This window comes from Amblyraja radiata, chromosome 12, assembly GCF_010909765.2.
Source record: "Amblyraja radiata isolate CabotCenter1 chromosome 12, sAmbRad1.1.pri, whole genome shotgun sequence".
NCBI classification, from domain to species: Eukaryota; Metazoa; Chordata; class Chondrichthyes; order Rajiformes; family Rajidae; genus Amblyraja; species Amblyraja radiata.
Window position 1 is genome coordinate 52,223,748 of NC_045967.1, and position 27,982 is coordinate 52,251,729.

The following is a 27,982-nucleotide window of genomic DNA, read 5'->3' on the forward strand; positions in this document are numbered from 1 at the left end:
TCTTTGAGATTAACACATGAAAAGGCAAGTCTTAACAGCAGAGGCAATGATTTAAGGTGGGGGAGGAGAGATTTAATAGGATTTTTTTTTTACACAGAGGGTGGTGGGTGTATGGAACGAGCTGCCAGAGGAGGTAGTTGAGGCAGGGACTATCGCAGCATTTATAAGACATTTGGACAGATACATGGATACGATGGTTATTGAAGGATAAGAGCCAAACACAGACAGGTGGGATGTGTTGGTCGACATGGACAAGTTGGGCCGAAGGGCCTGTTTCCACGCTGTCTGACTTGATGTCTCTGTGAATAGACAAGATGAATAGCCACAGTCCTTTCCCAAGGATCTAAAACTAGAGGGCATAAAGGGCCGGTCCCACCAGTGCGCGACTGCATGCGGCAAGCGCGACCAAACCAGAAGCGGGGGCCGCGTGGAGGTCGGGTGAGTGACGTGAAGTTCGAGCGAAGTCCGCGGGAAGTTCGCGCGTGACGTACGGCGTCAAGCTGTGTGTACGGCGTCGAGACGCTGCGTATGCCCGTCGAGGCGGTGCGTACGGCGTCGAGGTGGCTGCGGGCCGGCAGGCCGTTGCCGCACGGTCAGTTTTTCGGAGCCCCGCGCGATGTCGGGACCAGCTCCGCACAATTCCATTCGGCTCCGGTGATCGTAGTGGGACCGGCCCCGCGAGGCCGTACGGCTCAAGCGACCACGTTAGGTCGCGCTTGCCGCAAGGGGGCCCTTTAAGAGCAGGACACAAAATGCTCTCCAACCTCCCCCAAGAGCTAATGAACCCTAATTCAGGCATCATTCTGGTAAACCTCCCCTGCACCTTTTCCTAAGCTTCCCATATACTTGCTGTAATGGGGAGACCAGACTCACACACAATAAGTTCATGGCATTAGTGATGGGAGCAGAATTAGGTCATTCGGCCCGTCAAGTCTACTCCATTATTCAAGCATGGCTGATCTATCTTTCCCTCTCAACCCCATTCTCCTGCCTTCTCCCCATAACCTCCGACACCCGTACTGAGAGAATGGAGCAGCTGGGCTTGTACCCTCGGGAGTTTAGAAGGATGAGAGGCTATCTCATTGAAACATATAAGATTGTTAAGGGTTTGGACACGCTAGAGGCAGGAAACATGTTTCCGATGTTGGGGGAGTCCAGAACCAGGGGCCACAGTTTAAGAATAAGGAGTAAGCCATTTAGAACGGAGACGAGGAAACACTTTTTCTCACAGAGAGTTGTGAGTCTGTGGAATTCTCTGCCTCAGAGGGCAGTGGAGGCAGGTTTTCTGGATGCTTTCAAGAGAGAGCTAGATAGGGCTCTTAAAAATAGAGGAGTCAGTGGATATGGGGAGAAGGCAAGAACGGGGTACTGATTGGAGATGATCAGGCATGATCACATTAAATGACAGTGCTGGCTCGAAGGGCCGAATGACCTACTCCTGCACCCATTGTCTATTGTCTAATCAAGAATCCATCTATCACTGCTTTAAAAATATCCATCGATGCCTTCCAGAGCCTTCTGCGACAATGGATTCCACAGATTCATTACCCTCCGACTAAAGAAATTTAGTTTAGTTTAGTTTAGTTTAGAAATACACCACGGAAACAGGCCCTTCGGCCCACCGGGTCCGTGTGACCACTATCCTACACCCACTAGGGACAATTTTTACATTTACCAAGCCAATTAACCTACAAACGTGTACGTCTTTGGAGTGTGGGAGGAAACCGAAGATCTTGGAGAAAACCCACGCAGGACATAGGGAGAACGTACAAACTCCATACAGACAGCACCCATAATCGGGATCGAACCAGGGTCTCCGTCCGGCGCTGCATTCGCTGTACGGCAGCAACTCTACCGCTGCGCCACCGTGACTAAGAAAATTATTTCTTATCTCGTTCCTAAAGGTACCTCCTTTAATTCTGAGACTATAGCCTCCGTTCCTAGACTCTCCCACTAGTGGAAACATCCTCTCCACATCCACTCTATCCAGGCCTGCCATTATTCGGTACGTATTCGGTCCCCACCTCATCCTTCTAAACACCAGCGAGTACATGCCCAGTGATACCAAACGCTCATCATATGTTAACCAAACCATTTCTGGGATCATTCTCGTAAACCTTCTCTGGACCCTCTCCAGCGCCAGCCTCAACCCAAAACCGCTCACAATACTCGAGTGTTTAGTTTAGGGATTCAGCGCGGAAACAGGCCCTTCGGCCTACCGAATCCGCACCAACCAGCGATCCCCGCACATTAACACTACCCCTACACACACTAGGGACATTTTTTTTACACGTACACCAAGCCGATGAACCTACGAACGTGTACGTCTTTGGAGTGTGGGGGGAAACCGAAGATCTCAGAAAAAACGCACGTGGTCACGGGGAGAACGTACAAACTCCGTACAGACAAGCACCCGAAGTCGGGATCGAACCCGGGTCTCTGGTGCTGCAAGCGCTGTAAGGCAGCAGCTCTACCGTTGAGCCACCGTGGCCGCCCATGACCGCCCAAACAATAGTGGGTCTATTCTTTGCTGCCCGACCCAGTGAAAAGTTCAGGTAGAATTTCACACACTTCTGGCAAGCACTTAAGCCATTATAAGGGGGATAACGTCACCACTGGGGATCTTCAAGCAGTCAAATGGTTCATGAGGTGCATATTCTCACGATGCTGGGGTCAAGTCAACAATGCCATTTCTGCCCTTGTTTTATGTGGACTCAATCACCGCTTGGCCAGTAAACTGTGTGGAAAGGAGGAAAATGAATTTATTTCAAGCGCTTGAGTTATGTTATGGCTGCAGGCACACACTAATCTTGCCCGGACTATTCACATACGTCAATAACGTCAGAAACTCTGCCAGGACTATTGTTTATATTTGTTCTGCATTCCGACCATCACGTGGTCAGAGATCAAATACATAGGAGAAGTCTGAATTATTCCACACAGGATATTTCATTCCCAAAGAGCAGCGTCTCTGCCCAAGAATTCCCATCGTATTCATTATTTTGGGAAGCATGAGAATAACTCCCACATTTGACGGCTTGTGGAAAAAATAAATGATGGCTATATCCAGAAAACAATGTTATTTTGAGAGGCAGGAAAGCGCTGGAGAGTCAATGACACGAAACATATATTTCCAAGATATTACAGAACCTGGAGATATTCTGCCAATAAAACATCTCGATTTATTCCAAAGAAGTAGACTGAAGAAGGGTCTCGACCTGAATCGTCACCCATTCCTTCACTCCAGAGATGCTGCCTCTCTCGCTGAGTTACTCCAGCATTTTGTGTCTATAATAATAATAATAATAAATTTTATTTATGGGCGCCTTTCAAGAATCTCAAGGACACCGTACAAAAATTTAGCAAGTAGAGGAAAAACATGTAAGGGGAATGAAATAAATAGTAGAATGGGGGAGGGAGTTCCAGAGCCTGGGAGCTGCCCTGGAGAAGGCTCTGTCCCCAAAACTGCAGAGGTTGGACTTGTGGATGGAGAGGAGACCGGCTGATGTGGATCTGAGGGACCGTGAGGGTTGGTATGGGGAGAGGAGGTCAGTGAGATATGGGGGGGGGGGGGCAGATGGTGGAGGGCTTTGTATCTGCCAGTTAACAAGATCTACAAGTGTTCTACTTTAAAAAAAACTTTACCTTTTTGGAAGAAGATATTTTTGGAAGAAGGGTCTCGACCCAAACGTCACCCATTCCTTCTCTCCAGAGATGCTGCCTCTCTCGCGGAGTGACTCCGGCATTTTGCATCTATCTTCAGTTTAAACCAGCATCTGCAGTTCCTTCCTAAACATTCTCCAGTATTGCTTCCTTCCCATTGCCAAATAAATGTCCATTCTTGCAACTACTGGAAGGAACTACTGATACATAGATACATAGAAAATAGGTGCAGGAGTAGGCCATTCGGCCCTTCGAGCCTGCACCGCCATTCAATATGATCATGGCTGATCATCCAACTCAGTATCCCGTACCTGCCTTCTCTCCATACCCCCTGATCCCTTTAGCCACAAGGGCCACATCTAACTCCCTCTTAAATATAGCCAATGAACTGGCCTCAACTACCCTCTGTGGCAGAGAGTTTCAGAGATTCACCACTCTCTGTGTGAAAAAGTTTCTTCTCATCTCGGTCCTAAAGGATTGTGAGCACAAACAATATATCTCACACCCCCTTATCCTTAAGCTGTGACCCCTTGTCCTGGACTTCCCCAACATCGGGAACATTCTTCCTGCATCTAGCCTGTCCAACCCCATAAGAATTTTGTACGTTTCTATAAGATCCCCTCTCAATCTCCTAAATTCTAGCGAGTATAAGCCAAGTCTATCCAGTCTTTCTTCATATGAAAGTCCTGACATCCCAGGAATCAGTCTGGTGAACCTTCTCTGCACTCCCTCTATGGCTATAATGTCCTTCCTCAGATTTGGAGACCAAAACTGTACGCAATACTCCAGGTGTGGTCTCACCAAGACCCTGTACAACTGCAGTAGAACCTCCCTGCTCCTATACTCAAATCCTTTTGCTATGAAAGCTAACATACCATTCGCTTTCTTCACTGCCTGCTGCACCTGCATGCCTACTTTCAATGACTGGTGTACCATGACACCCAGGTCTCGCTGCATCTCCCCTTTTCCTAATCGGCCACCATTTAGATAATAGTCTGCTTTCCTGTTTTTGCCACCAAAGTGGATAACCTCATGCTGGAATCTTGGGCAAAGCACAGAGGGCACAATGTGCTGGAGTAACTCAGCGGGTCGGGCAGCATCTCTGGAGAACATGAAGGGTCATGATGTATCCCAACCTGAAACTTCACCTTTTTGTGTACTCCAGAGTAGGATCTCGGAGAAAGCCCACGCAGGTCATCTAAAAAACTCCGTACAGACAAGATCCCGTAGTCAGGATCGAACCCGGGTCTCTGGCGCTGTAAGGCAGTAGCTCTATCATTAACCATCACTATGCTGCCATACTTGTATGAGACAAGGCAATTTCTTTTAATAGCGAGCATGACTGAAAATTGGAAATTTTCTGCTTGGATTATGATGTTGGGAGATTTTCTATTGAGTTCTCCGTGGACCAACACACACTGGGACAGTGCACAATGTATGCTCGAATGCTGTGACATTTGCCCATACATGAGCGCCCTGGAACATCCATGTGCCACCGAGCAAGAAGGAAGATGGTGCAGCGGGTAGAGCTGATGCCTCGCAGGTTCCACCCCAAGTCCACAAGCCACAGGAGCAGAGATTGGCCGCTCAGACCATCGAGTCAACACCGTGTTTAAGAAGGAACTGCAGATGCTGAAAAATCGAAGGCACACAAAAATGCTGGAGAAACTCAGCAGGGTGCAGCAGCATCTATGGAGCGAAGGAAATAGGCAACGTTTCGGCACGAAACGTTGCCTATTTCCTTCGCTCCATAGATGCTGCTGCACCCGCTGAGTTTCTCCAGCATTTTTGTGTACCATCAAGTCAACACCACCATTCAATCATGGCTGATCGATCTTTCCCTCTCAGCGCCACTCTCCTGACTTCTCCCCCTAACCTTCGACACCCTTACAGACCTCGGGTGCTGTCTGAGCAGAGTTTGCATGTTCTCCCTGTGACTGTGTGGTGTGGGTTTCCTCTGGGTGCCCCGGTTTCCCCCCCACCTCCCATAGCGGTGAGAATTTGTAGGACAATTAAACTAGTGTGAATAGGACTGTTTCCATTCTGTATCTCTAAAACTAAAACTAAATTTCACAGTTCACATGAGTAGTTATTCCTAAAGGGCCTGTCTCACTTATGTTGATTCCTGGGATGTCAGGACTGTCTTATGAAGAAAGACTGGATAGACTTGGTTTATACTCTCTAGAATTTAGGAGATTGAGAGGGGATCTTATAGAAACTTACAAAATTCTTAAGGGGTTGGACAGGCTAGATGCAGGAAGATTGCTCCCGATGTTGGGGAAGTCCAGGACAAGGGGTCACAGCTTAAGGATAAGGGGGAAATCCTTTAAAACCGAGATGAGAAGAACTTTTTTCACACAGAGAGTGGTGAATCTCTGGAACTCTCTGCCACAGATGGTAGTCGAGGCCAGTTCATTGGCTATATTTAAGAGGGAGTTAGATGTGGCCCTTGTGGCTAAGGGGATCAGAGGGTATGGAGAGAAGGCAGGTACGGGATACTGAGTTGGATGATCAGCCATGATCATATTGAATGGCGGTGCAGGCTCGAAGGGCCGAATGGCCTACTCCTGCACCTAATTTCTATGTTTCTATGTTTCTATGTTTTTTGGCGACTGCCGGCAACTGTTATAGTTGTAGCAGATCGCCGAAAAAACGGCGACTGGACCCCCATTCAACATAAAATTTGAAATAGAGTCATTACTTTAACAACCAAAAAAAACTGATGTCAGCACGGGCGACCACCTACGTTAACCTGGCGACAACCTACGTTAACGGGCGACAACTACGACAGCACCTACGTCAGGAGAAGTCAAGCTACGCTCATTGGCGTCAAACTCTCTTTCGCCAACTGTCGCCGAAATGTTTCACCATGTTGACAATCCAGCGGCGACCAGAAAGACGCTACGACTCTTTGGGCGACTGAGGAGACGACTCACGACCAAACAGGCGACACCCCGGCGACCATGTGGCGACACAGCCTAGTCGCCTGTAGTCGCCTAAAAAATAGCTTAAGTGGGACAGGCCCTTAATGTTACTAAAAAGAGTCCCACTTAGCTTTTTTTTTTTTTTAGTTTTTGGAGATACAGAGTCAATAGACAATAGGTGCAGGAGTAGACTATTCAGCCCTTCGAGCCAGCACCACCATTCAATGTGATCATGGCTGCTCATCCCCAATCAGTACCCCGTTCCTGCCTTCTCCCCATATCCCCTGACTCCGCTATCTTTAAGAGCCCTATCTAGCTCTCTCTTGAAAGCATCCAGAGAACCTGCCTCCACCGCCCGTCAGAGTTCGGCCTACCGAGTCCTCGCCGACCAGCGGTTACCCCGTACACTAGTTCTATCCTACACCTTAGGGACAATATACAGAAGCCAATTAACCAACAGACTTGCACCTCTTTGGAATGTGTGAGGCAAGGGCGGAACTCACTATCAAAACATGGAGGGGACGGGGGACACAATTCTTTGGCGGCCACGCGCGCAAGTGCACACTCACACACACGCGCGAAGCTTCGGAGGCTCAATCCAGCGCTAAAAGCGGAGATTTTAAAATCGCGATCACAAAAACTTGGGAGGGATGTCCCCCCACCTCTCAAAACATGGGGGGGACGTGTCCCCTCTGGTCCCCCCGGATTTTCCGCCCCCTGGTGTGAGGAAACCAGAGCACCTGGCGAAAACCCACGTGGTCACAGGGAGAATGTACAAACTCCGAACAGACAGCACCTCTAGTCAGGATGAAACCCGGGCCTCTGGCGCTGTGAGGCAGCGACTCTACCGCTGCACCACCGTGCTGCTGCATGCACACGTCCCAATGCATCTCTCTGCAGTCAAGGGCAGGTTCTTTGTGCTACATTCCCACTGTGAGCAGATCTCCACAGGACATCGTGTTCACAAGGATGACTCACAGATCCATCTGGAACCAAAGGTTAAAAATAAAGCACAAGAATATGAGCATATATGGTGCCTTTCACCCTCTCAATGCTTCAAATCAATGAAATGCTTTCATCCAGGCTGCCATCATCCCACCACTTCTTTGAAAACCAACTCTTGGTTTTTCCCTTGGAAAAAAAAAAATCACATCCACTGTGAAAACTGCAGAATATGTCAGGAACGATATTTTTGAATGGTTAGTGATTTTTCATTCTTAACAATGCTGTGCATGTCAATTTTTAATAAAATCTACCTCCCACTCACTGCCTGGGGTCCTCCCTGACTCAACTTTGAAGGAGGTTCGGAATAAACGGCAATTGCTGCCTACTCATCAATATAGAACATAGAACAGTACAGAATGTAGTTCAGATATAGTACAGATCAGCCTGAAGAAGGGACTCGACCCGAAACGTCACCCATTCCTTCTCCCCAGAGATGCTGCCTGTCCCGCTGAGTTACTCCAGCATTTTGTGTCTACCATTTAAACCAGTATCCTCTGCTCTTTCCTACGTAGAACAGTACAGCACAGGAACAGGCCATTCGGCCCACATTGTCTGTACCCAACGTGATGCCAAGACTATCTTTTATCTGCCTGCACATAATGGGCAGCACAGTGGCGCAGCGGTAGATTTGCTGCCTTCCAGCGCTTACAGCGCCAGAGACCCTGGTTCGATCCCGACTGCAGGTGCTGTCCATATGGAGTTTGCACGTTCTCCCCGTGACTGCATGGGCTTCCTCCGGATGCTCCGGTTTCCTCCCACGCTCCAAAGACGTACAGGTTTGTGGGTTGATAGGCCTCAGTAAAAATTTGTAAATTGTCCCTAGTATGTAGGATAGTCCTAATGCACTCGGTGATCGCTGGTCGGCACGGACTCGGTACGGACTGAAGGGCATGTTTCCGCGCTGTATCTCGATACTCTAAACATGAATGTGCCTGTTGGCCCCATAGAAAGCTGCCCAGTACAGAACGGAGTGTTAAACCTGGAGCTGACGCCCTCCCACGGAGCATGAATCTGGCTCCATCCCAAAGAAGAACCGTAGGATATCCTTCCCCCCACCCCCTAGCACCCCCACCAGCGGGTCAGCTGCCTCTGCCTGCTGAAGCCTAAAGGCTGACTGATCGAATTAGAATGTAACCCAAGCATGAAATTGCTCCTGATTTTACACATGCCTTGATCGCGTGCAGCTCAATAATGCTCCTCGGTGCCTGAAACATTAGGAAACTTTGATCAAAGGTCGGCACGGTGACGCAGAGGTAGAGTTGCTGCCTCACCGCACCAGAGACCCAGGTTCGATCCTGATCGCGGGGATTTTATATATTTATTTCTCGGTACTTTAAGACAGTGCTTCTTAAAATAGTGAATGGTTCACCCAAGGGCGAATGAAATTATTTTGGGGTGAATGAAACTAGAGGGGTGAATGACTTAATTTATTCAGATATCTATATATCTTTTTCTATACTTAAAAAAGGCATTGACAATAAAGTGTCTAGTAGGCGCTTATTGGTTTTAATGGCAATTGAGCTGGATATTTGATGTTTTTTTCCTCTCTTCCTATGGTTTTCTAAAAGTAGCAGGATATTTCCCAATTTACTGTAATATAACATTTTAGGGAAGACCATGGTTTTTGGAGCAAGTTTTCAAAGAAAAAAACTGCGGTGATCAAAGCCCAAAAGAGTAGGATGGGGCTGAAGCCCAGTTTAGATGTTGGAATGTTTTTCTTATCATTCTAATCGAATGGTAATTAAACTGCTTTTTTTCGATCCTAGTTTTCTTTACATATTTTTAGATGTTCAAAAATTTAAATAAAATAGACACTTAAGAAATGAGTTAATTTTTGCTTTTTGCTTATATGACAAAATAAATTGTATATAATAATATATAATTATATATAAATTATATATAAAATTATATATATATGTATAATTTATATATAAAATTAGGGTTATTTTGTTATTATTATTTATAAAAAACAAAATGGAGGGAAATGTAATGCCATACGTCAGATGTACTATAATTTTTTTTTTCCTCCAATAAAAAGAATTTATATAATAAAATTATACACAGGGGAGAATAAGATGAAAATTACCCCCAAAAATTAGGACATTTAGTGGAGGTTGAATTAAATTTTGGGATAGAGACTCAAGGGTGAATGACATTGGAATAGTTTAAGAAAGAACTGCAGGTGCTGGAAAAATCGAAGGTAGACAAAAAATGCTGGAGAAACTCAGCGGGTGAGGCAGCATCTATGGAGCGAAGGAATAGGTGACGTTTCGGGTCGAGACTCTTCTTCAGACTGATGTGGGGGTGGGGGGGGGGGGAGGGAAGAAGAAAGGAAGAGGCGGAGACAGTGGGCTGTGGGAGAGCTGGGAAGGGGAGGGGAAGGAGGGAGAAAGCAAGGACTACCTGAAATAATATCTTGATTTCCTCACTTTCTCCCTCCTTCCCGTCCCCTTCCCAGCTCTCCCACAGCCTACTGTCTCCACCTCTTCCATTCTTCTTCCCCCCCCCCCCCCCCCCCCCCCCACCCCCACATAGTCTGAAGAAGGGTCTTGACCCGAAACGTCACCTATTCCTTCACTCCATAGATGCTCCATTCGGCCCATCAAGTCTACTCCGCCATTCAACCGTGGCTGACCTAGCTTTCCCTCTCAACCCCATTCTCCTGCCTTCTCCCCGTATACCCTGACACACGTACAAATCAAGAATCAGATAACTCAGCGGGACAGCCAGCAACTCTGGAGAGAAGGAATGGGTGACGTTTCGGGTCGAGACCCTTCTTTAGACTGAACAAAAATCATGGTGCTGTTTGTGGCAGCAACTAATATCTATTTTAGATTGATAGCTCGTAGTTTTCTCTTAAAGACATGAACCGCCTGGAATTCTCCATGGTATCCATTGACAATGTCCCCATGGTGTGTTTGGTCCCCTGCCCAGTTTCCTAAGCAGGATGGAAGATTCTTTCGAAGAAGTAGAGTGATGAATGGTCTCGGCCTGAAACGTCACCCATTCCTTCTCTCCAGAGATGCTGCCTGCCTGTCCCGCTGAGTTACTCCAGCTTTTTGCGTCTATCTTTGGATTCTCGCATGTTTGAATTCCCTCTCCCATCTGGGATTAGTCCAGTGTAGATTTTCAATTCTCCTGCAGAGAGATTGGCAAAGAAACGGAGCTTGCTGTGGCTTTTAATAGACATGTGAAGATATAGATCTCAAAACCACTTCCACTGTAAGACCACGATGTTGGCCAAGACAAAATACAAATGTGGGAAACGACTGAAACCGGATCTGTAAAGAATCTGGTGGAGGTTACGTTTAGGTGGCAATCTTCGGTTTTCATCACTTATGTAACACGTTTTCAAGAGAGAGTTAAGCCCCTGTCCCACTTAGGAAACCTGAACGGAAACCTCTGAAGACTTTGCGCCTCACCCAAGGTTTCCGTGCGGTTTCCGTGCGGTTTCCGTGCGGTTCCCGGAGGTTTTTGTCAGTCTCCCTACCTGCTTCCACTACCTGCAACCTCCGGCAACCACCTGCAATCTCCAGGAACCGCACGGAAACCTTGGGTGGGGAGCAAAGTCTCCAGAGGTTTCCGTTCAGGTTTCCTAAGTGGGACAGGGGCTTTATTAGATTCAGCTCTTAGAGCTAAGAGATATGGGGGGGAAAGCCAGAACGGGGTATCGATTTTGGATGATCAGCCATGATCATATTGAATGGCGGTGCTGGCTCGAAGGGCCGAATGGCCTACTCCTGTACCTATTTTCTATGTTTCTAAAATGCCGCCTCTTATTTGATATGAAAGAGTTTTCATAGATTAAGAACACCTAGAGTTGAAACAAGGAACTGCAGATGCTGGTTTACACCAAAGATAGACACCGAGTGCTAGTCTCATGCCATGGCACCATCTTGAACGTTTCTGTGAACTGTTCTCGACCCAAGTAGTTTGCAATGCTGGGACATGTGCTTGTGAACCGAGTTCCCAGGTGGCAAAAGGTGCCTAAAGCCCCACGGGAGAAGTTGTATAACTTTGTAACATTGTCGGCGACCTTTATGTGGTGACTCTTTGCATACCTTGAATACTTGTATTCACTGGAGTTTAGAAGGACGAGGGGGGATCTTATAGAAACGTATAAAATTATAAAAGGACTGGACAAGCTAGATGCAGGAAAAATGTTCCCAATGTTGGGCGAGTCCAGAACCAGGGGGCCACAGTCTTAGAATAAAGGGGAGGTCATTTAAGAATGAGGTGAGAGAAAAACTTTTTCACCCAGAGAGTTGTGAATTTGTGGAATTCCCTGCCACAGAGGGTAGTGGAGGCCAAGTCACTGGGTGGATTTAAGAGAGAGTTAGATGGAGTTCTAGGGGCTAGTGGAGTCAAGGGATATGGGGAGAAGGCAGGCACGGGTTATTGATAGTGGATGATCAGCCATGATTACAATGAATGGCAGTGCTGGCTCGAAGGGCCGAATGGCCTCCTGCACCTATTTTCTATGTTTCTATGTATGCAAGACGAAGAATTTCCCTGTGACTTGTTACTTGTGACAACAAAGTGTTAATTCATCCATCCATCCATCCATTCATCCAACCATCCATCCATCCATCCATCCATCCATCCATCCATCCATCCAGCCATCCATCCATCCATCCATCCATCCATTCATTCATTCATTCATTCATTCATTCATTCATTCATTCATTCAGTCATCTATTCATTCAGTCCTTTATAACTTTCTGGGACTGCTTCACCAACTCAGCTCATCCCCACCAGAGAGACACATGTTCTGTTGTTCCTCGAAAGGAATCAGATATGAATCACTGAGACACAAGGAACTGCAGATGCTGGAATCTTGAGTCGAACATAAAGTTCAGGAACTCGTATGCATCTTGTTGCAAATAATTTATCAAACAATTCTGCAAAAGCCACGAAGACCTGTTAGTGGCTGGTCTGAACCAACGTTGTGAACTGTAGGGTAAGTATGATGATTCCGCCAGCACCTCCAAGTACTTATGCCACATGGAATTGAAATGTATTGGCATGCCACCATTTTATTACTTTTTCCAAATGATACTGGACACCACCAGAAGCAAAACTCACCACACCCTTGTCAAGGAAATGTCAAAGGTAGACACAAAGTGCCGGAGTAACTCAGGGGGTCAGGCAGCATCTCTGGAGGACAGGGACAGGTGATGGTTCGGATCGGGGACCCTTCCTCAGACTGATTGTGGTGGGGGTGGAGGAAGCTGGAAAAGAAGTGGGGGAAGAGTTAGATAGAGCTCTAGGGGCTAGTGGAGTCAAGGGATATGGGGAGAAGGCAGGCACGGGTTATTGATAGGGGACGATCAGCCATGATCACAATGAATGGCGGTGCTGGCTCGAAGGGCCGAATGGCCTCCTCCTGCACCTATTTTCCATGTTTCTTTGTGTCTATGACAGGACCCCAGGGTTTCTTTTCGAGAGGCAGATGACTGGACAATGGCCAGAGAGGGAAAGACAAGCGGTGTGAGATAACGATAGAAGCTGTCTGAATTGTGAAGCCAGAGGAAGGAATGTAGGTTGCAGGGGAGGGGTGGAAATGGGGGCACAAAGCAGAGGGGGAAAAAAGAGTGGGGGAATCAAGAACCAGAGGACGTAGTTTTAAGGTGAGAGGGGAAAGTTTTAATGAGGATCTGAGGGGCATCTTTTTCCCACAGAGGGTGAGGAATGTATGGGACGAGCTGCCAGAGGAGGTAGTGGAGGCAGGGACCAGAACAACTAGAAATAACATTTGGACAGGTACATGGATAGGAAAAGTTTAGAGGGATATGGGCCAAACGCAGGCAGGTGGGACTAGTGTAGATGGGGCATGTTGCTCGGCTTGGGTAAGTTGGGCCAAAAGAGCCTGTTTCCGTGCTGTGTGACTCTATGATACCACTATAATGGCTGTAAACATCATATGTAAACACAGTAAAAGGGCCTGTCCCACTGTACGAGGTAATTCAAGAGCTCCCCCGAGTTTTTTAAAAAAATCAAAAATGTACGTAGCGGGTACGTCGGAGCTCGGGACGTCTCATAGTGGCTCGTAACGCTAACGGCAGGTACTCGGGAAACGCGGTAAGCTCGTGAAGACTCGTGAAGATTTTTCAACACCTTGAAAAATGTCCACGTGAGCCCCGGGTACCTACGAGTGGCCATTACCGTAAATCTCCGAGTTCGAATCAGGGGAAACTCGGGAGAACTCTTGAATTACCTCGTACAGTGGGACAGCCCCTTTATTCATAATCTGATTCAAAAGGTGCTGAACCGTAATAGAATTTTGTTAATACAGGAAATAAGTATATTACAAATTGCATTTATAGAGTCATGGAGTCTTACAGTGTGGGAACAACCCCTTTGGTCCAACTTGCCCACACCGGCCAACATGTGGTAGTCTTTAACCATCTTGGGGTATTACTTAATTGGGATCTTCTAAGCACAATTCCCATTCAGTCTTGGAGCAAACTAGAAATATTATGCATTTAAAGCTTTGAACCTGCGCAAAAGTAGTAATGTGGTTTGAAGAAAGGTCTGGACTCAAAACGCTTCCTGTTCTCCAGAGATGCTGCCTGACCCGCTGAGTTACTCCAGCCTTTCATGACTATCAAAAGAAGCAATATTAAATAGCACTGGTAGATTTGACTTTGGACGACAGAGCTTGTTTTAAGCGCCTTCCAAAATCCTGCATGTTTGGTGATTTAGGCCGAGCTAACAGGAGGCCTCTCCTCTTCTCCCCGTTGCTGCTTGCAATCAGTTTACTAACTTCCTGGCAGACTTGATAGAAAGCGTCGTAGACCTCGTTACAATTTTCCCTGGCGGAGACTTCGAAGTAAGTCCCCCCTATCTCGTTGGCCAACTGGATGCCCTCGATGGTCTCCACCTGCCGGGCGTGAGGTAGATCAGCTTTGTTTCCCATCAGCACACATGGCAGCCGGATGCTGGGATAAATCTTCCTGATTTGTTGATAGAGCGGGCGGAGACTTTTCCAGCTGTCCGTGTCCGTAAGCGAAAAGACAAAAACAAAACCATCTGCCCAGTGAAGAGATCGGGTTATAACATCTTGGCTCCTCCGGTCATCTCCATCTCCCTGTCAGGGGAACACAAGGATGTTAGTGTAGTCCATTCCAGTTCAGTTTACTTTACTTCAGTTCATTTCAGTTCAGTTTATTTTAGTTTTGTTTCCTTTACAAGTTCAGTTTATTATTGTCACGTGTACCGAAGCCCAGTGTAAACCTCTTGTTTGCATGCCATCCAGTTACAGAAAAGACTGCGCAGTAAACCCTCGTTACAACAGACCACAGGAGGGGGGTGGTGCCGATTGTCCACAGTAGCGGAGTCAGGGGATATGGGGAGAAGGCAGGAACGGGGTACTAATTGGGGATGATCAGCCATAATCACATAGAATGGTGGTGCTGGCTCGAAGGGCCGAATGGCCTACTCCTGCATCTATTGTCTATTGTCTGTAACTATGTGGGGGGGTGAAAGTTTATCCCGAGAAAGGGAGAGATGAGATGCGGTTGGGGGGAGGGAGGTTAAACAAGTAGGAATTCAGAGGCCGGGGAGCAGCAGAGCCCCTGGCCCCACACACGCACGTTACTCATGTCGCCTCCATGCTGCTTCCTCTCTCCTCTCCTGCAACCAGAAGATCCCGCCACGAGGCATCAGCTCGTTGGGGAACCTGATGGGATGGTGCAACAGGAGCCTCGGTCTGGCATAATTGAAATCCGCTACATATAGAGGTCTGTTATTGTGAGGGTTTACTGTACATGAATATAATGTACATGAATAAATTAAATAATAATAATAATAATAATAATAATAATAATAATAATAATCAAGCTGTCCACAGTGCACAGACAAAGGATATCCCCTTACCATGTTCAAGTTCAAGTTTGCATTTATTGTCACTTAACCAACTAAGGTACAGTGATATTTGAGTTACCATACAGCCACACCGTGTAAAAAGCAACAATACACACAGCCACATGAAATAACATTTAACATAAACATCCACCACAGTGGAACCCACATTCCTCACTGTGATGGAAGGCAATAAAGTTCAGTCATCTTCCTCATTTATTCACGTGGTCGGGGCCATGAACCCGCCGCAGTCGCCGCTGCCGACGGTCCGATGTTCGACCCCTCTCGTCGGGATGATCAAAACTCTGGCGTCGGTACGTCTGGCGTCATGGAGCTCCCGAGTCCGCTTCTTCGTACCTGAAACCGCGGCTTCACGGTGTTAAAAGTCCACAGGCCCCGCGGTCGGAGCTCCGCTGGCGACCCTCGGCAAAGGATCGCAGCCCCCAATGTTAAAGTCCACGCTCCGCCCGCAGCTTGAAGCTCCAGGCCGGTCTCCAGGAAAGGCCGCACCACTCCACATTGTTAGGCCGCGAGGAGGGATAGAGATGCGACACGGAGAAAAATCGCATCTCCGTCGAGGCAAGTGACTGTAAAACGGGAATAGCCCCCGAGGATTGGCGTACTGCGCATGTTGTTCCATTGTTTAAAAAGGGTTCTAAGAGTAAACCTAGCAATTATAGACCTGTTAGTTTGACTTCAGTGGTGGGCAAATTAATGGAAAAGATACTTAGAGATAATATATATAAGCATCTGGATAAACAGGGTCTGATTAGGAACAGTCAACATGGATTTGTGCCTGGAAGGTCATGCTTGACTAATCTTCTTGAATTTTTTGAAGAGGTTACAAGGGAAATTGACGAGGGTAAAGCAGTGGATGTTGTCTATATGGACTTTAGTAAGGCCTTTGACAAGGTTCCTCATGGAAGGTTGGTTAAGAAGGTTAAACTGTTGGGTATAAATGCAGGAATAGCAAGATGGATTCAGCTGTGGCTGAATGGGAGAAGCCAGAGGGTAATGGTGGATGGCTGCTTGTCGGGTTGGAGGCAGGTGACTAGTGGGGTGCCTCAGGGATCTGTGTTGGGTCCTTTGTTGTTTGTCATGTACATCAATGATCTGGATGAAGGGGTGGTAAATTGGATTAGTAAGTATGCAGATGATACCAAGATAGGGGGTGTGTGGATAATGAAGAGGATTTCCAAAGTCTACAGAGTGATTTAGGCCATTTGGAAAAATGGGCTGAAAGATGGCAGATGGAGTCTAATGCTGATAAATGTGAGGTGTTACACCTTGGCAGGACAAATCCAAATAGGACGTACATGATAAATGGTAGGGAATTGAAGAATACAGTTGAACAGAGGGATCTGGGAATAACCGTGCATAGTTCCTTGAAGGTGGAATCTCATATAGATAGGGTGGTAAAGAAAGCTTTTGGTATGCTAGCCTTTATAAATCAGAGCATTGAGTATAGAAGCTGGGATGTAATGTTAAAATTGTACAAGGCATTAGGTGAGACCAAATCTGGAGTATGGTGTACAATTTTGGTCGCCCAATTATAGGAAGGATGTCAACAAAATAGAGAGAGTACAGAGGAGATTACTAGAATGTTGCCTGGGTTTCAACAACTAAGTTACAGAGATAGGTTGAATAAGTTAGGTCTTTATTCTCTGGAGCGCAGAAGGTTAAGGGGGGACTTGATAGAGGTCTTTAAAATGATGAGAGGGATAGACAGAGTTGATGTGATCAAGCTTTTCCCCTTGAGAATAGGGAAGATTCAAACAAGAGGACATGACTTCAGAATTAAGGGACAGAAGTTTAGGGGTAACATGAGGGGGAACTTCTTTACTCAGAAAGTGCTAGCGGTGTGGAATGAGCTTCCAGTGGAAGTGGTGGCGGCAGGTTCGTTGGTATCATTTAAAAATAAATTGGATAGGCATATGGATGAGAAGGGAATGGAGGGTTATGGTATGAGTGCAGGCAGGTGGGACTAAGGGAAAAAAGTTGTTCGGCACGGACTTGTAGGGCCGAGATGGCCTGTTTCCGTGCTGTAATTGTTATATGGTTATATGTTAAAAAGGTTTCCCCCATTTCCCCTCCCCCCCACACATAAAACAAACAAGAAACACTACTAAATCATACTTTAAATCATACTTAAAATAACATAAACAGAGAGGGGACTGACAGGCTGTTGGCGAGGCAGCCACCGTGGTAGCGCCACCCGGTGGATTTTTCACTGTACGCTGTAAAATGTCTCGAATGTAATCATGTATTGTCTCTCTGCTGACTGCAGAGCACGCAACAAAGACTTTTCATTGTACCTCGGTACACGTGACAATAAACTAAACCGAACTGTACTAAGGATAAAGGGTACAACATTTATTGCAAAGATATATCATTGAAATCCTAAAATTAAAGTCAGCTCCTATCGATCTTGGTTAACTAAGTTCAAACTCCAGTTCCGATGGCAATTCCAATCTGCACGATATGTCTTTGAACTCAATCCTGCTTCCAGTGGATATTTCAAAATTGCTTTCAAAGATAACCCCTTAGATGTTGCATTTTTGTTATGGCAGAATTTGGATCCCGTCTTGAATAGCAAAGAATTTCAGATGTTGGTTATCAGAAAATAAAATCAGGGAATGCTGGAAATGTGGTCAGGCATCTGTGCTAAAGCAAATAAACTAACATGCTTTAGTTTTCCACAGATGTTTCCAGACCATCTCAAGTATTTCCAGTTTAGGTTGGAGTTACAGTGCGGAAACTGACCCTTCAGCCCATCGAGTCCGCACCAGCTAGCGATCCCCCGCACATTAACATTATCCTACACACACAACAGGGACAATTTACATTTATACCAAGCCAAGTAACCTACAAATCTGTAGGCTTTTGGAGTGTGGGAGGAAACCGGAAGATCTCGGAGAAAACCCATGCGGTCACGGGGCGAACGTACAAACTCCGTAGAGACAGCGCCCGTAGTCAGGTTCGAAACCCGGTCTCTGGCGCTGTAAGGCAGCGACTCTACCGTTGCGCCACCGTGCCGTCCGCCGCCAGTCTTATTAATTTTTATTCTTAATCATTATTGTATTGTACTGATCTTTTAGAGGTGTATAAAACCACAAGAGGAATAAATCGGGTAGACGCACAGAGTCTCTTGCCCAGAGTAGGGGAATCGAGAACCAGAGGACATAGGTTTAAGGTGAGGGGGAAAAGATTTAATAGGTATCTGAAGGGTAGCTTTTTCACACAAAGGGTGGCGTGGGTGTATGGAACGAGCTGCCGGAAGAGGTAGTTGAGTCAGGGAATATTGCAACGTTTAAGAAACAGTTAGACAAGTACATGGATAGGACAGGTTTAGAGGGATTTGGACCAAAACACAGGCCGGTGGGACTAGTATAGATGAGACACGTCAGTCAGTGTGGGCAAGTTGGGCCAAAGGCTGGATGACTCTATGACTCCATCATTACTGTAGCTTTTATCTTTTGTTTATCACTTCCAATGTTTCATATTTCTATTTCCTAATAGATGATTCCCCTCTTCCAAGACAGATGCAATGTATTCAATTAGAATCACATACACACCGGGTGCAGGGTGGATAAACATATTAAATAGGTATATCTCTCTCAATCTCTTTATTTTTATTTCCTTTCTGTCTCTCTATGTCATTTTTTCTCTTTTTTTTTCTTCTCTTTTTTCTACTCTATCTCCTTCTACCTTTTCTTTGGGGTTTCTTTACTATCTCACGAACCAATACTACGGCTTAGGATATTCTTTTCTCCTCTATCTTGACTACTCTCATTTTCTGTTCCATTCTGCTAAATTTGAAAAAAGAAGTTGTACATGAACTGTATTATCTCATTATGTATTAGATACTTATGTACTACATTATTGTACTTACTTCTAATTAAAAAAAAGAATCACATACACACATACCAGTTCCATAGAACCAGTGTGAATGGGTGATCGATGGTCAGCATAGACTGGGTGGGCCGAATGGCCTGTTTCCATGCTGTATCTTTCAATCAATCAATCAATCAAAAAAAAACTCCTTTGACATAACCCCATGTTATTTAATTTTATATGTTTATTGCTGTAAAAGCAAATTCAATTCTGTTATATCCTATTTACCATTTTCATTCAAAGGAATGTGAATTGAATGTTACAATCATTTTTGACACATCATTTATACTTATTCAATGGAACTATGCTCTCATAGTTTGACTCATCTTCACTGATTTCCACAAACAGTTTACATTCACTGAATCAGTTGTCAGATTGTTAAAAGTTCTGGATGCAGTTAATTCTGGTAAACAGTCTAGAAAAACGGCAATGAAATCATCGTGAGTCATCAGTGTTCTTGGCTCATCATCACACAGGAAAGTTTAGTTTAGTTTTAGAGATGCAGCGCAGATACAGGCCCTTCGGCCCAGCAAGTCCGTGCAGACCGGCGATCCCCGCACACTAACACTATCCTACACACACAATAGGGACAATTTACATTTATACCAAGCCAATTAACCTACAAATCTGTAGGCTTTTACATAGATACATAGAAAATAGGTGCAGGAGTAGGCCATTCGGCCCTTCGAGCCTGCACCGCCATTCAATATGATCATGGCTGATCATCCAACTCAGTATCCCGTACCTGCCTTCTCTCCATACCCCCTGATCCCTTTAGCCACAAGGGCCATATCTAACTCCCTCTTAAATATAGCCAATGAACTGGCCTCAACTACCTTCTGTGGCAGAGAATTCCAGAGATTCACCACTCTCTGTGTGAAAAATGTTTTTCTCATCTCGGTCCTAAAAGATTTTCCCCTTATCCTTAAACTGTGACCCCCTTGTTCTGGACTTCCCCAGATGCAGCGCAGAAACAGGCCCTTCGGCCCAGCCAGTCCATGCAGACCGGCGACCCTTGCACATTAACACTATCCTACACACACAATAGGGACAATTTACATTTATACCAAGCCAATTAGCCTACAAACCTGGACTGGGCGTCTTTGGAGTGTGGGAGGAAACCGAAGTTCTTGGAGAAATCCCATGCGGTCACGGGGCGAACGTACAAACTCCGTAGAGACAGCGCCCGTAGTCAAGATCGAAACCAGGGTCTCTGGCGCTGTAAGGCAGCGACTCTACCGTTGCGCCAACGTGCCGGCCGCCGCCAGTCTTACGAATCTTTTTCTTAATCATTACTGTATTGTACTGATCTTTTAGAGGTGTATAAAATCATGAGAGGAATAAATCAGGTAGCCGCACAAAGTCTCTTGCCTAGAGTAGGGGAATCGAGAACCAGTGGACATAGGTTTAAGGTTAGGGGGAAAAGATTTAATAGGTATCTGAAGGGTCACTTTTTCACATAAAGGGTGGTGTGGGTGTATGGAACGGACTGCCGGAGGAGGTAGTTGAGTCAGACCAGCGATCCCCGCACACTAGCACTATCCTGCACACACACTGGGGATAATTTACATTGATACCATGCCAATTAGCCTACAAACCTGTACTGTAGGTCTTTGGAATGTGGGGGAAACCGGAGCACCCGGGGAGAACCCGCGCAGGTCACGGGGAGAACGTACAAACTGCGTACAGACAGCACCCGCGGTCAGAATCGAACCCAGGTCTCTGGCGCTGTGAGGCAGCAACTCTACCCGCTGCGCCACCGTGCCGCTTGGCTCACAGTCACTTCAAATACCGACTAATAATTGAAAATGCTTCACCACAGCTGAAAATGGTTATTGCAACAAAGAAAGAGCAACAGTATTCACAGTGACATTTGAGCTGAAGATAGATACTAAATGCTGGAGTAACTCAGTGGGACAGGCAGCATCTCTGGAGAAAGGGAATGGGTGACGTTTCGGGTCGAGACCCTTCTTCAGACTGAGAGTCAGGGGAGAGGGAAACTAGAGGTATGAAGAGGTACAAAGAACAAACGAATTAAAGGTATAAAAAGAACAGATCAGGACGACAGCGAAACTAGTACGTCGACTAGGGTGGGGGAGGGACGGAGAGAGAGGGGATGCAAGGATTACTTGAAATTTGAAAGATCAATATTCATACTGCTGGGCTGTAAGCTGCCCAAGTGCTCTTCATTCTATATACAGAAACCAATTGGAGTTGTATAAATGAAGGCACAAAGTGTTGAAGTTACTCAGCGGGTCAGCCAGCATCTGTGGGGGGAATGGATAGACGATATTTTGGGTTGGGACCCTTCTTCAGACTGATTGTGAAGGGGGCAGAGAGGTGGGATCTGGAAGAGTGGTTGGGGCAGGACAAAGCCTGGCAAGTGATAGGTGGCGAAGCAAGGCACTTTTACCCAAAGGGACACAAAGTGCTGGAGTAAATCAGCGGGTCAGGCAGCAACTCTGGAGAACATGGATAGATGACCTTTCGGGTCACGACACTTCCCATCAGTCTGAAGTCAAGATGTCACCTATCCATGTCTATAGACAATAGACAATAGGCGCAGGAGGAGGCCATTCGGCCCTTCGAGCCAGCACCGCCATTCAATGTGATCATGGCTGATCATCCCCAATCAGTACCCCGTTCCTACCTTCTCTCCATATTCCCTGACTCCGCTATTTTTAACAACTCTCTCTTGAAAGTAACCAGAGAACCGGCCTCCACTGCCCTCTGCGGCAGAGAATTCCATAGACTCACCACTCTCTGTGTGAAAAAGTGTTTCTTCATCTCCGTTCTAAATGGCTTACCCCTTATTCTTAAACTGTGGCCCCTGGTTCTGGACTCCCTCAACATCAGGAACATGTTTCCTGCCTCTAGCGTGTCCAAACCCTTAATAATCGTATACGTTTCAGTAAGATGCCCTCTCATCCTTCTAAATTCCAGTGTTTACAAGCCCAGCCGCTCCATTGTCTCAGCATGTGACATTCCCGCCATCCCTGGCAATTCAGTGGGGCTTTGGATTAAAGGTGGCAAAATGATTCTGAAATATTGAATGAAATGCAATTTTTTTCTCTTCGTCTCTGATGTTCCTCATTTGAAGATGTGATTTGCTACATTTGGATGTAAAATAGAGGGAGCTTTGTATTTGTTAAACCTTGCTTGAACTCTCTGTGCCGTAATGGAACTAATAAAGATATTGTGATCAGTGTAAACTTCACAACAAAGGAGTGAGAACAGGGATGGGATCTACCTGAGTAGCAAAGGGAGTGTCTTGAACCTGTAGTGTCGTTTGATCCCCATCAATATTTATCTGCCTGGTGTACAAAGCTCCTGAAAGTCAAAGAATAAGCCAAGGTAAATGCCAACAAACACCAACAATTAGTTTAATTTACCAATGACTCAGTATCTGCTATCCACACCAACCTGTGTTTGGTTCGTAATCTCCAATGAATCGTTTTGTTAGAAAACGTACAATCAAAGCTGCAAAAAAAGAACAAACATCATTTAAAACAAAATACCTCCAGAATCAGGGGCCACAGTTTCAGAATAAGGGGTAAGCCATTTAGAACGGAGACGAGGAAACACTTTTTCTCACAGAGAGTGGTGAGTGTGGAATTCTCTGCCTCAGAGGGCGGTGGAGGCGGGTTCTCTGGATGCTTTCAAGAGATTTAGATAGGGCTCTTAAAAATAGCGGAGGCAGGGGATATGGGGAGAAGGCAGGAACGGGGTACTGATTGGGGATGATCAGCCATGATCACATTGAATGACGGTGCTGGCTCGAAGGGCCGAATGGCCTACTCCTGGACCTATTGTCTATTGTCTATTGTCTACTTCATCCAAAAGATCGGCTTTCTGCACTACATATTTATTTATATCTCGAATCAGGATATAACTTGAACTTGAACTTAAAATCTGTCCACATGTGTATTTATAGCTACACAATAGGGCGACACCGTGTGGCGCAGCGGTGGAGCTACTGCTTCACAGCACCAGAGACCCGGGTTCGATACCGACTACAGGCGCTGTCTGTACGTAGTTTGTACGTTCTCCCTGTGACCTGCACGGGTTTCTTCCGAGATCTCCGGTTTCCTCCCACACTCCAAAGACGTACAGGTTTGTAGGTTAATTGGCTTGGTGTAAAAAAATGTAAAAACAGAATTGTCCCTAGTGTGCGCAGGATAGTTTTAATGTACGGGGATCGTTGGTCGGTGCGGACTCGATGGGCCGAAGGGCCTGTTTCAGTGCTGTATCTCTAAACTAAACTAATAAACTAACATGAGGCTCACCTGCAGGTAAACGTTGACAATTGCTAATTACTAAGACGTCATGATTCCTATCTCACGTTTGCATGTCAGCTTCAATGACGTAGACAGTAGACAATAGGCAACAGGTGCAGGAGTAGGCCATTCGGCCCTTCGAGCCAGCGCTGCCATTCACTGTGATCGTGGCTTATCATCCACATTCAGTACCCCGTTCCTGCCTTTTCCCCATATCCCTTGACTCCGCTGTGTCCCCTGGTTCTGGACTTCCCGAACATTGGGAACATGTTTCCTGCCTCTAGTGTGTCCAAACCCTTAACAATCTTATATGTTTCAACGAGGGTTTTCTCCGGGTGCTTTGGTTTCCCCCCCACACCCCAAAGACGAGACGTAGGTTAATTGGCTTCGGTTTAAAAAAAGCCTCACCCGCTGAGTTTCTCCAGCATTCTTGTCTACCATGCTGGCACTTCTGATTGACAAGAGGTTGAAACGGCCATCTAAAAAATAACAAGACTTCAAGAGCAGTTGGAATCGCCACTTCAGTTCCAAGACACGGATCGTATCAGTCATGAATCCACAATCTCAACCTCCCATGTCAAACGAGGAGGCTATGTCACAGAACAAAATGTGTACAATTTCACAGAAAATTGACACGGCAGAAGAGATAAAACTGTTACTCGCGGCTGATGTGGGGCCATTAGAAGGATGGTGTGTTTTGGTGGGAAATGTATAGTTAGTGCCTAAATACTGTACTTATCCTTTAAACAACCCTGCAATTTGAAGAGTGCCAGAGAGTTTCAGTATTCTTAAAGCAGTGCCATTCAGACAGAGAAACATGGAAACATAGAAAACAGGTGGAGGAGTGGGCCATTCGGCCCTTCGAACCAGCACCGCCACTCAATATGATATTTATCATAGAATCGTGCAGGATAGAAGCAGGCCCTTCAGCCCAATGAGCCCATTCTAACCAAGTTGCCCATTTGCATTAGTCCCATCTGCCAACATTTGGCCCATATTCCTCCAAACCTTTCATAGAAACATAGAAACATAGAAAATGGGTCCAAGAGTATACCATTCGGCCCTTCGAGCCAGCCCCGCCATTCAATATGATCATGGCTGATCATCTAAAATCAGTACCCCGTTCCAGCTTTTTTCCCATATCCCTTGATTCTGTTAACCCCAATATCTAACTCTCTCTTGAAAACATCCAGTGAATTGGCCTCCACTGCCTTTTGTGGAAGAGAATTCCACAGATTCACAATTCTATGGGTGAAAAAGTTTTTCCTCATCTCAGTGGCCTACCCCTTATTCTTAAACTGTGACCCTTGGTTCTGGACTCCCCCAACATCGGGAACTTTTTTCCTGCATCTAGCCTGACCAATCCCTTAAGAATTCTATATGTTTCCTATCCAATGTCCCTCTCCAAAATGCGTTTTAAATGTTGTGATAGTGCCTGCCTCAAAAACCTCCTCTGTCAGCTCATTTCAAATATCCACCACCCTCTTGTGATAAGGTTGACTCTCGGGTTCCTATTAAATCTTTCCCCTCTCACCTTACCTTGGTGTGTTTGGTGGTGTCAATGCTCACTTAGTGTTCCACTCTGTCTGGTGACAATGTGTAATTTTAATAGAAATGCAGTTTATAAATTCATAAGTTATAGGAACCGAATTGGGCCATTTGGCCCATCAAGGGCGGCATGGTCGCGCAGCGGTAGAGTTGCTCCCTACAGCGCCAGAGACCCAAGTTTGATCCTGACTACGGGTGCTGTCTGTACGGAGTCTGTACGGTCTGTACGTTCTCCCTGTGACCTCGTGGGTTTTCTCCGGGTGCTCCGGTTTCCTCCCACACTCCAAAGACGTACAGGTTTGTGGGTTCATTGGCTTCAGTAAAATTGTACATTTCCCCTAGTGTGTGTAGGATAGTGCTAGTGTACAGGGTGATCACTGGTGGGTGCGGACTCGGTGGGCCGAAGGGCCTGTTTCTGTGCTGTATCTCTAAACTAAACTAAACTACTGTAAGTCTACTGGGCCATTCAATCATGGCTGATCTATCTTTCTCTCTCAACCCCATTCTCCTGCCTTCTCCCCATAACCCCGACACAGTATTTTGACAGAGTCGTGTGAAACACAGTATTTTGAATCAGGTTTACAACCCATCAATTTTCAACAAAGTAAATGGCAAAAAAAGACCCTTCAGTTCTCATGGTCCATAGATTATTGCATTAAAGCTACTTTCATTTTAACATATATGTTTAATATATCAGCTCTTGAGCTGTGTACAGTACAGCTGTTGCTTTATTGAGATCATAAAATCAGTGCAAACAACTTTTTTTCTTAATGAGATTTGAGTTAAAATATATTTCAGACTATTGTATGTTTTGGACAAAAAATGATGTATCTTATCCGCAGTTGGGGATGGTGGCCACAGACCAACCGTTTTATACATCTGGGGATATTAACAGCTAAAGTATTAAGGAAATAACATCTTTAATGCGTTGGAAGGAACTGCAGACGCGGGTTTACACCGAAGACAGAAACAAAATGCTGTCTCTGGTGAGAAGGAATGAATGAGGTTTCGGGTCGAGACCTTCTTATCTTTTAATACGTTTTAAGGATCAACATAGCGGTCGCTAAAGGAGTGAGGATGTTGACGGTATTTCCCAGTGTAGTCAGAAAATAAAGTTAATGGCAAGGTAGACAAAAATGCTGGAGAAACTCAGCGGGTGAGGCAGCATCTATGAAACGAAGGATATAGGCGACGTTTCGGGTCGAGACCCTTCTTCAGACTTCAGAAGTTAATGGCAAAGTGACTGTTAGTTTGAGAAGCGAAAGTGGCGGCACGGTGGCGCAGCGGCAGAGTTGCTGCCTCATCAACCCGGGTTCGATCCTGTCCACAGGATGCTGTCTGTACGGAGTGTGTACCTTCCCCCCCGTGACCTGCGTGGGTTTTCTCCGGGTGCTTTGGTTTCGCCCCCACACCCCAAAGACGAGACGGAGGTTAATTGGCTTCAGTTTAAAAAAATGTAAATAGTCCTTCGAGTCCCTTGTAGGGTGGTGTTGGTGAACTCTGAGGGTGATCGCGGACTCGGTGGGCCGAAGGGTCTGTTTCCGCGCTGTATCTCTAAAAAAAAAGTAGTGGGGGATGGAAATTGGGAAGAGAGGAGGAAATGCCAAAAAAAAACTTCCAAGAACTTGTTAATATGTCGCCAGCGAAGTAGTGGGCAAGAGACGCAACGAACATGCAGGTGCTGCTTTACAGAAGAAAAGACACAAAGTGCTGGAGTAATTCAGCGGGTCGGGCAGCATCTGTGGAGAGCATGCATAGGTGACATAAAGAGGACACAAAGTGTTGGAGTAACTCAACAGGTCGGGCAGCATCTGTGGAGAACATGGATAGGTAACGTTTCGGGTCGCGACCCTTCTTCTGAGAGGGGCGAGTGGGGAATATACACTCTACCCGGAGTGTTCCACTGCTATAAAGACACTTAATAGTCTCGACCCTAAACGTCCCTGTGCATTCCCTCTGCAGATGTTGCCTGACCCACTGAGTTACTCCAGCACTTTAAGATAGACAAAAGTGCTGGAGAAACTCAGTGGGTGCAGCAGCATCTATGGAGCGAAGGAAATAGGCAACGTTTCGTCCCGAAACGTTGCCTATTTCCTTCGCTCCATAGATGCTGCTGCACCCACTGAGTTTCTCCAGCACTTTTGTCTACCTTCGATTTTCCATCATCTGCAGTTCCTTCTTAAACAGATAGACGCTAAAAGCTGGAGTAACTCAGCGGGTCGGGCAGCATCTCTGGAGAAAGGGAATAGGTGACGTTTCGGGTCGAGACACCCTCATCAGATTGAGAAAAGGAGATTTTTTTCATTTTTCTATTCCTTCTCTCCGGAGATGCTGCCCTATTTCCCGCTGAGTTACTCCAGCTATTTGTGCCTTGTCTTCTGAAATTTAAAAAAAAAAATGAATTGTCGTTTTCAGCCAGTCTCTCGCTCACCAGTCTTCCCAACGCTCCTCGCTCCCAGCACCGCGATCTTCACGTTTCTGTGATGGAGGCAGTCGACGGCTGGGACCTCGGGAATGGGGACTAGCAAGAAGTTACTGGAGCTGTTGGACATGGTGCTGTGGGGGACAAGCATTTATGAAACTCAGCGCCACGCACTTGAGACGAGCCGAGAAATAGAGGAGGCTTTTGGGCACTGCTCCCCCCCTCGTCTGACTGATCCCCCTGGTCTCCGGAGAGGATCTGACCCTTGTTTCTGACTGTGTGTGTGTGTGTCCGATGTCAGACCTCTCCCGGTTCCTCTCTGGGCTCCCCCCGCCCCCATGCCGCGATCCACGCTCGGTGTTGCTGCTTGGTCGATTCCCATCGGA

At 46.3% G+C, this 27,982-nt stretch overlaps 1 protein-coding gene across 1 annotated transcript; it reads right to left on the reverse strand.

Annotated features, from left to right (window-relative positions):
- Positions 1 to 13,768: 13,768 nt before the first annotated feature.
- Positions 13,769 to 27,978, reverse strand: LOC116979201 (ras-like protein family member 11A-like). The gene is made up of 4 exons (XM_033030765.1): positions 27,606 to 27,978; positions 22,773 to 22,829; positions 22,600 to 22,679; positions 13,769 to 14,682 (listed from the first exon to the last, which is right to left on the reverse strand). The coding sequence occupies exons 1-4, from the start codon at positions 27,745 to 27,747 to the stop codon at positions 14,215 to 14,217; spliced, it is 747 nt and encodes a 248-aa protein (XP_032886656.1). The 5' UTR covers positions 27,748 to 27,978; the 3' UTR covers positions 13,769 to 14,214.
- Between the last annotated feature and the right edge of the window lie 4 nt (positions 27,979 to 27,982).

Coding starts and splice junctions, on each gene's coding strand:
- LOC116979201 (XM_033030765.1), bottom strand. CDS start 27,747: ATGCTTGTCCCCCACAGCACCATGTCCAACAGCTCCAGTAACTTCTTG. Junction 22,830..27,605: donor GAGGAGCGTTGGGAAGACTG/GTGAGCGAGAGA, acceptor CTTTTTTTGCAG/CTTTGATTGTACGTTTTCTA. Junction 14,683..22,599: donor ACACTCCCTTTGCTACTCAG/GTAGATCCCATC, acceptor TTCCCCTGACAG/GGAGATGGAGATGACCGGAG.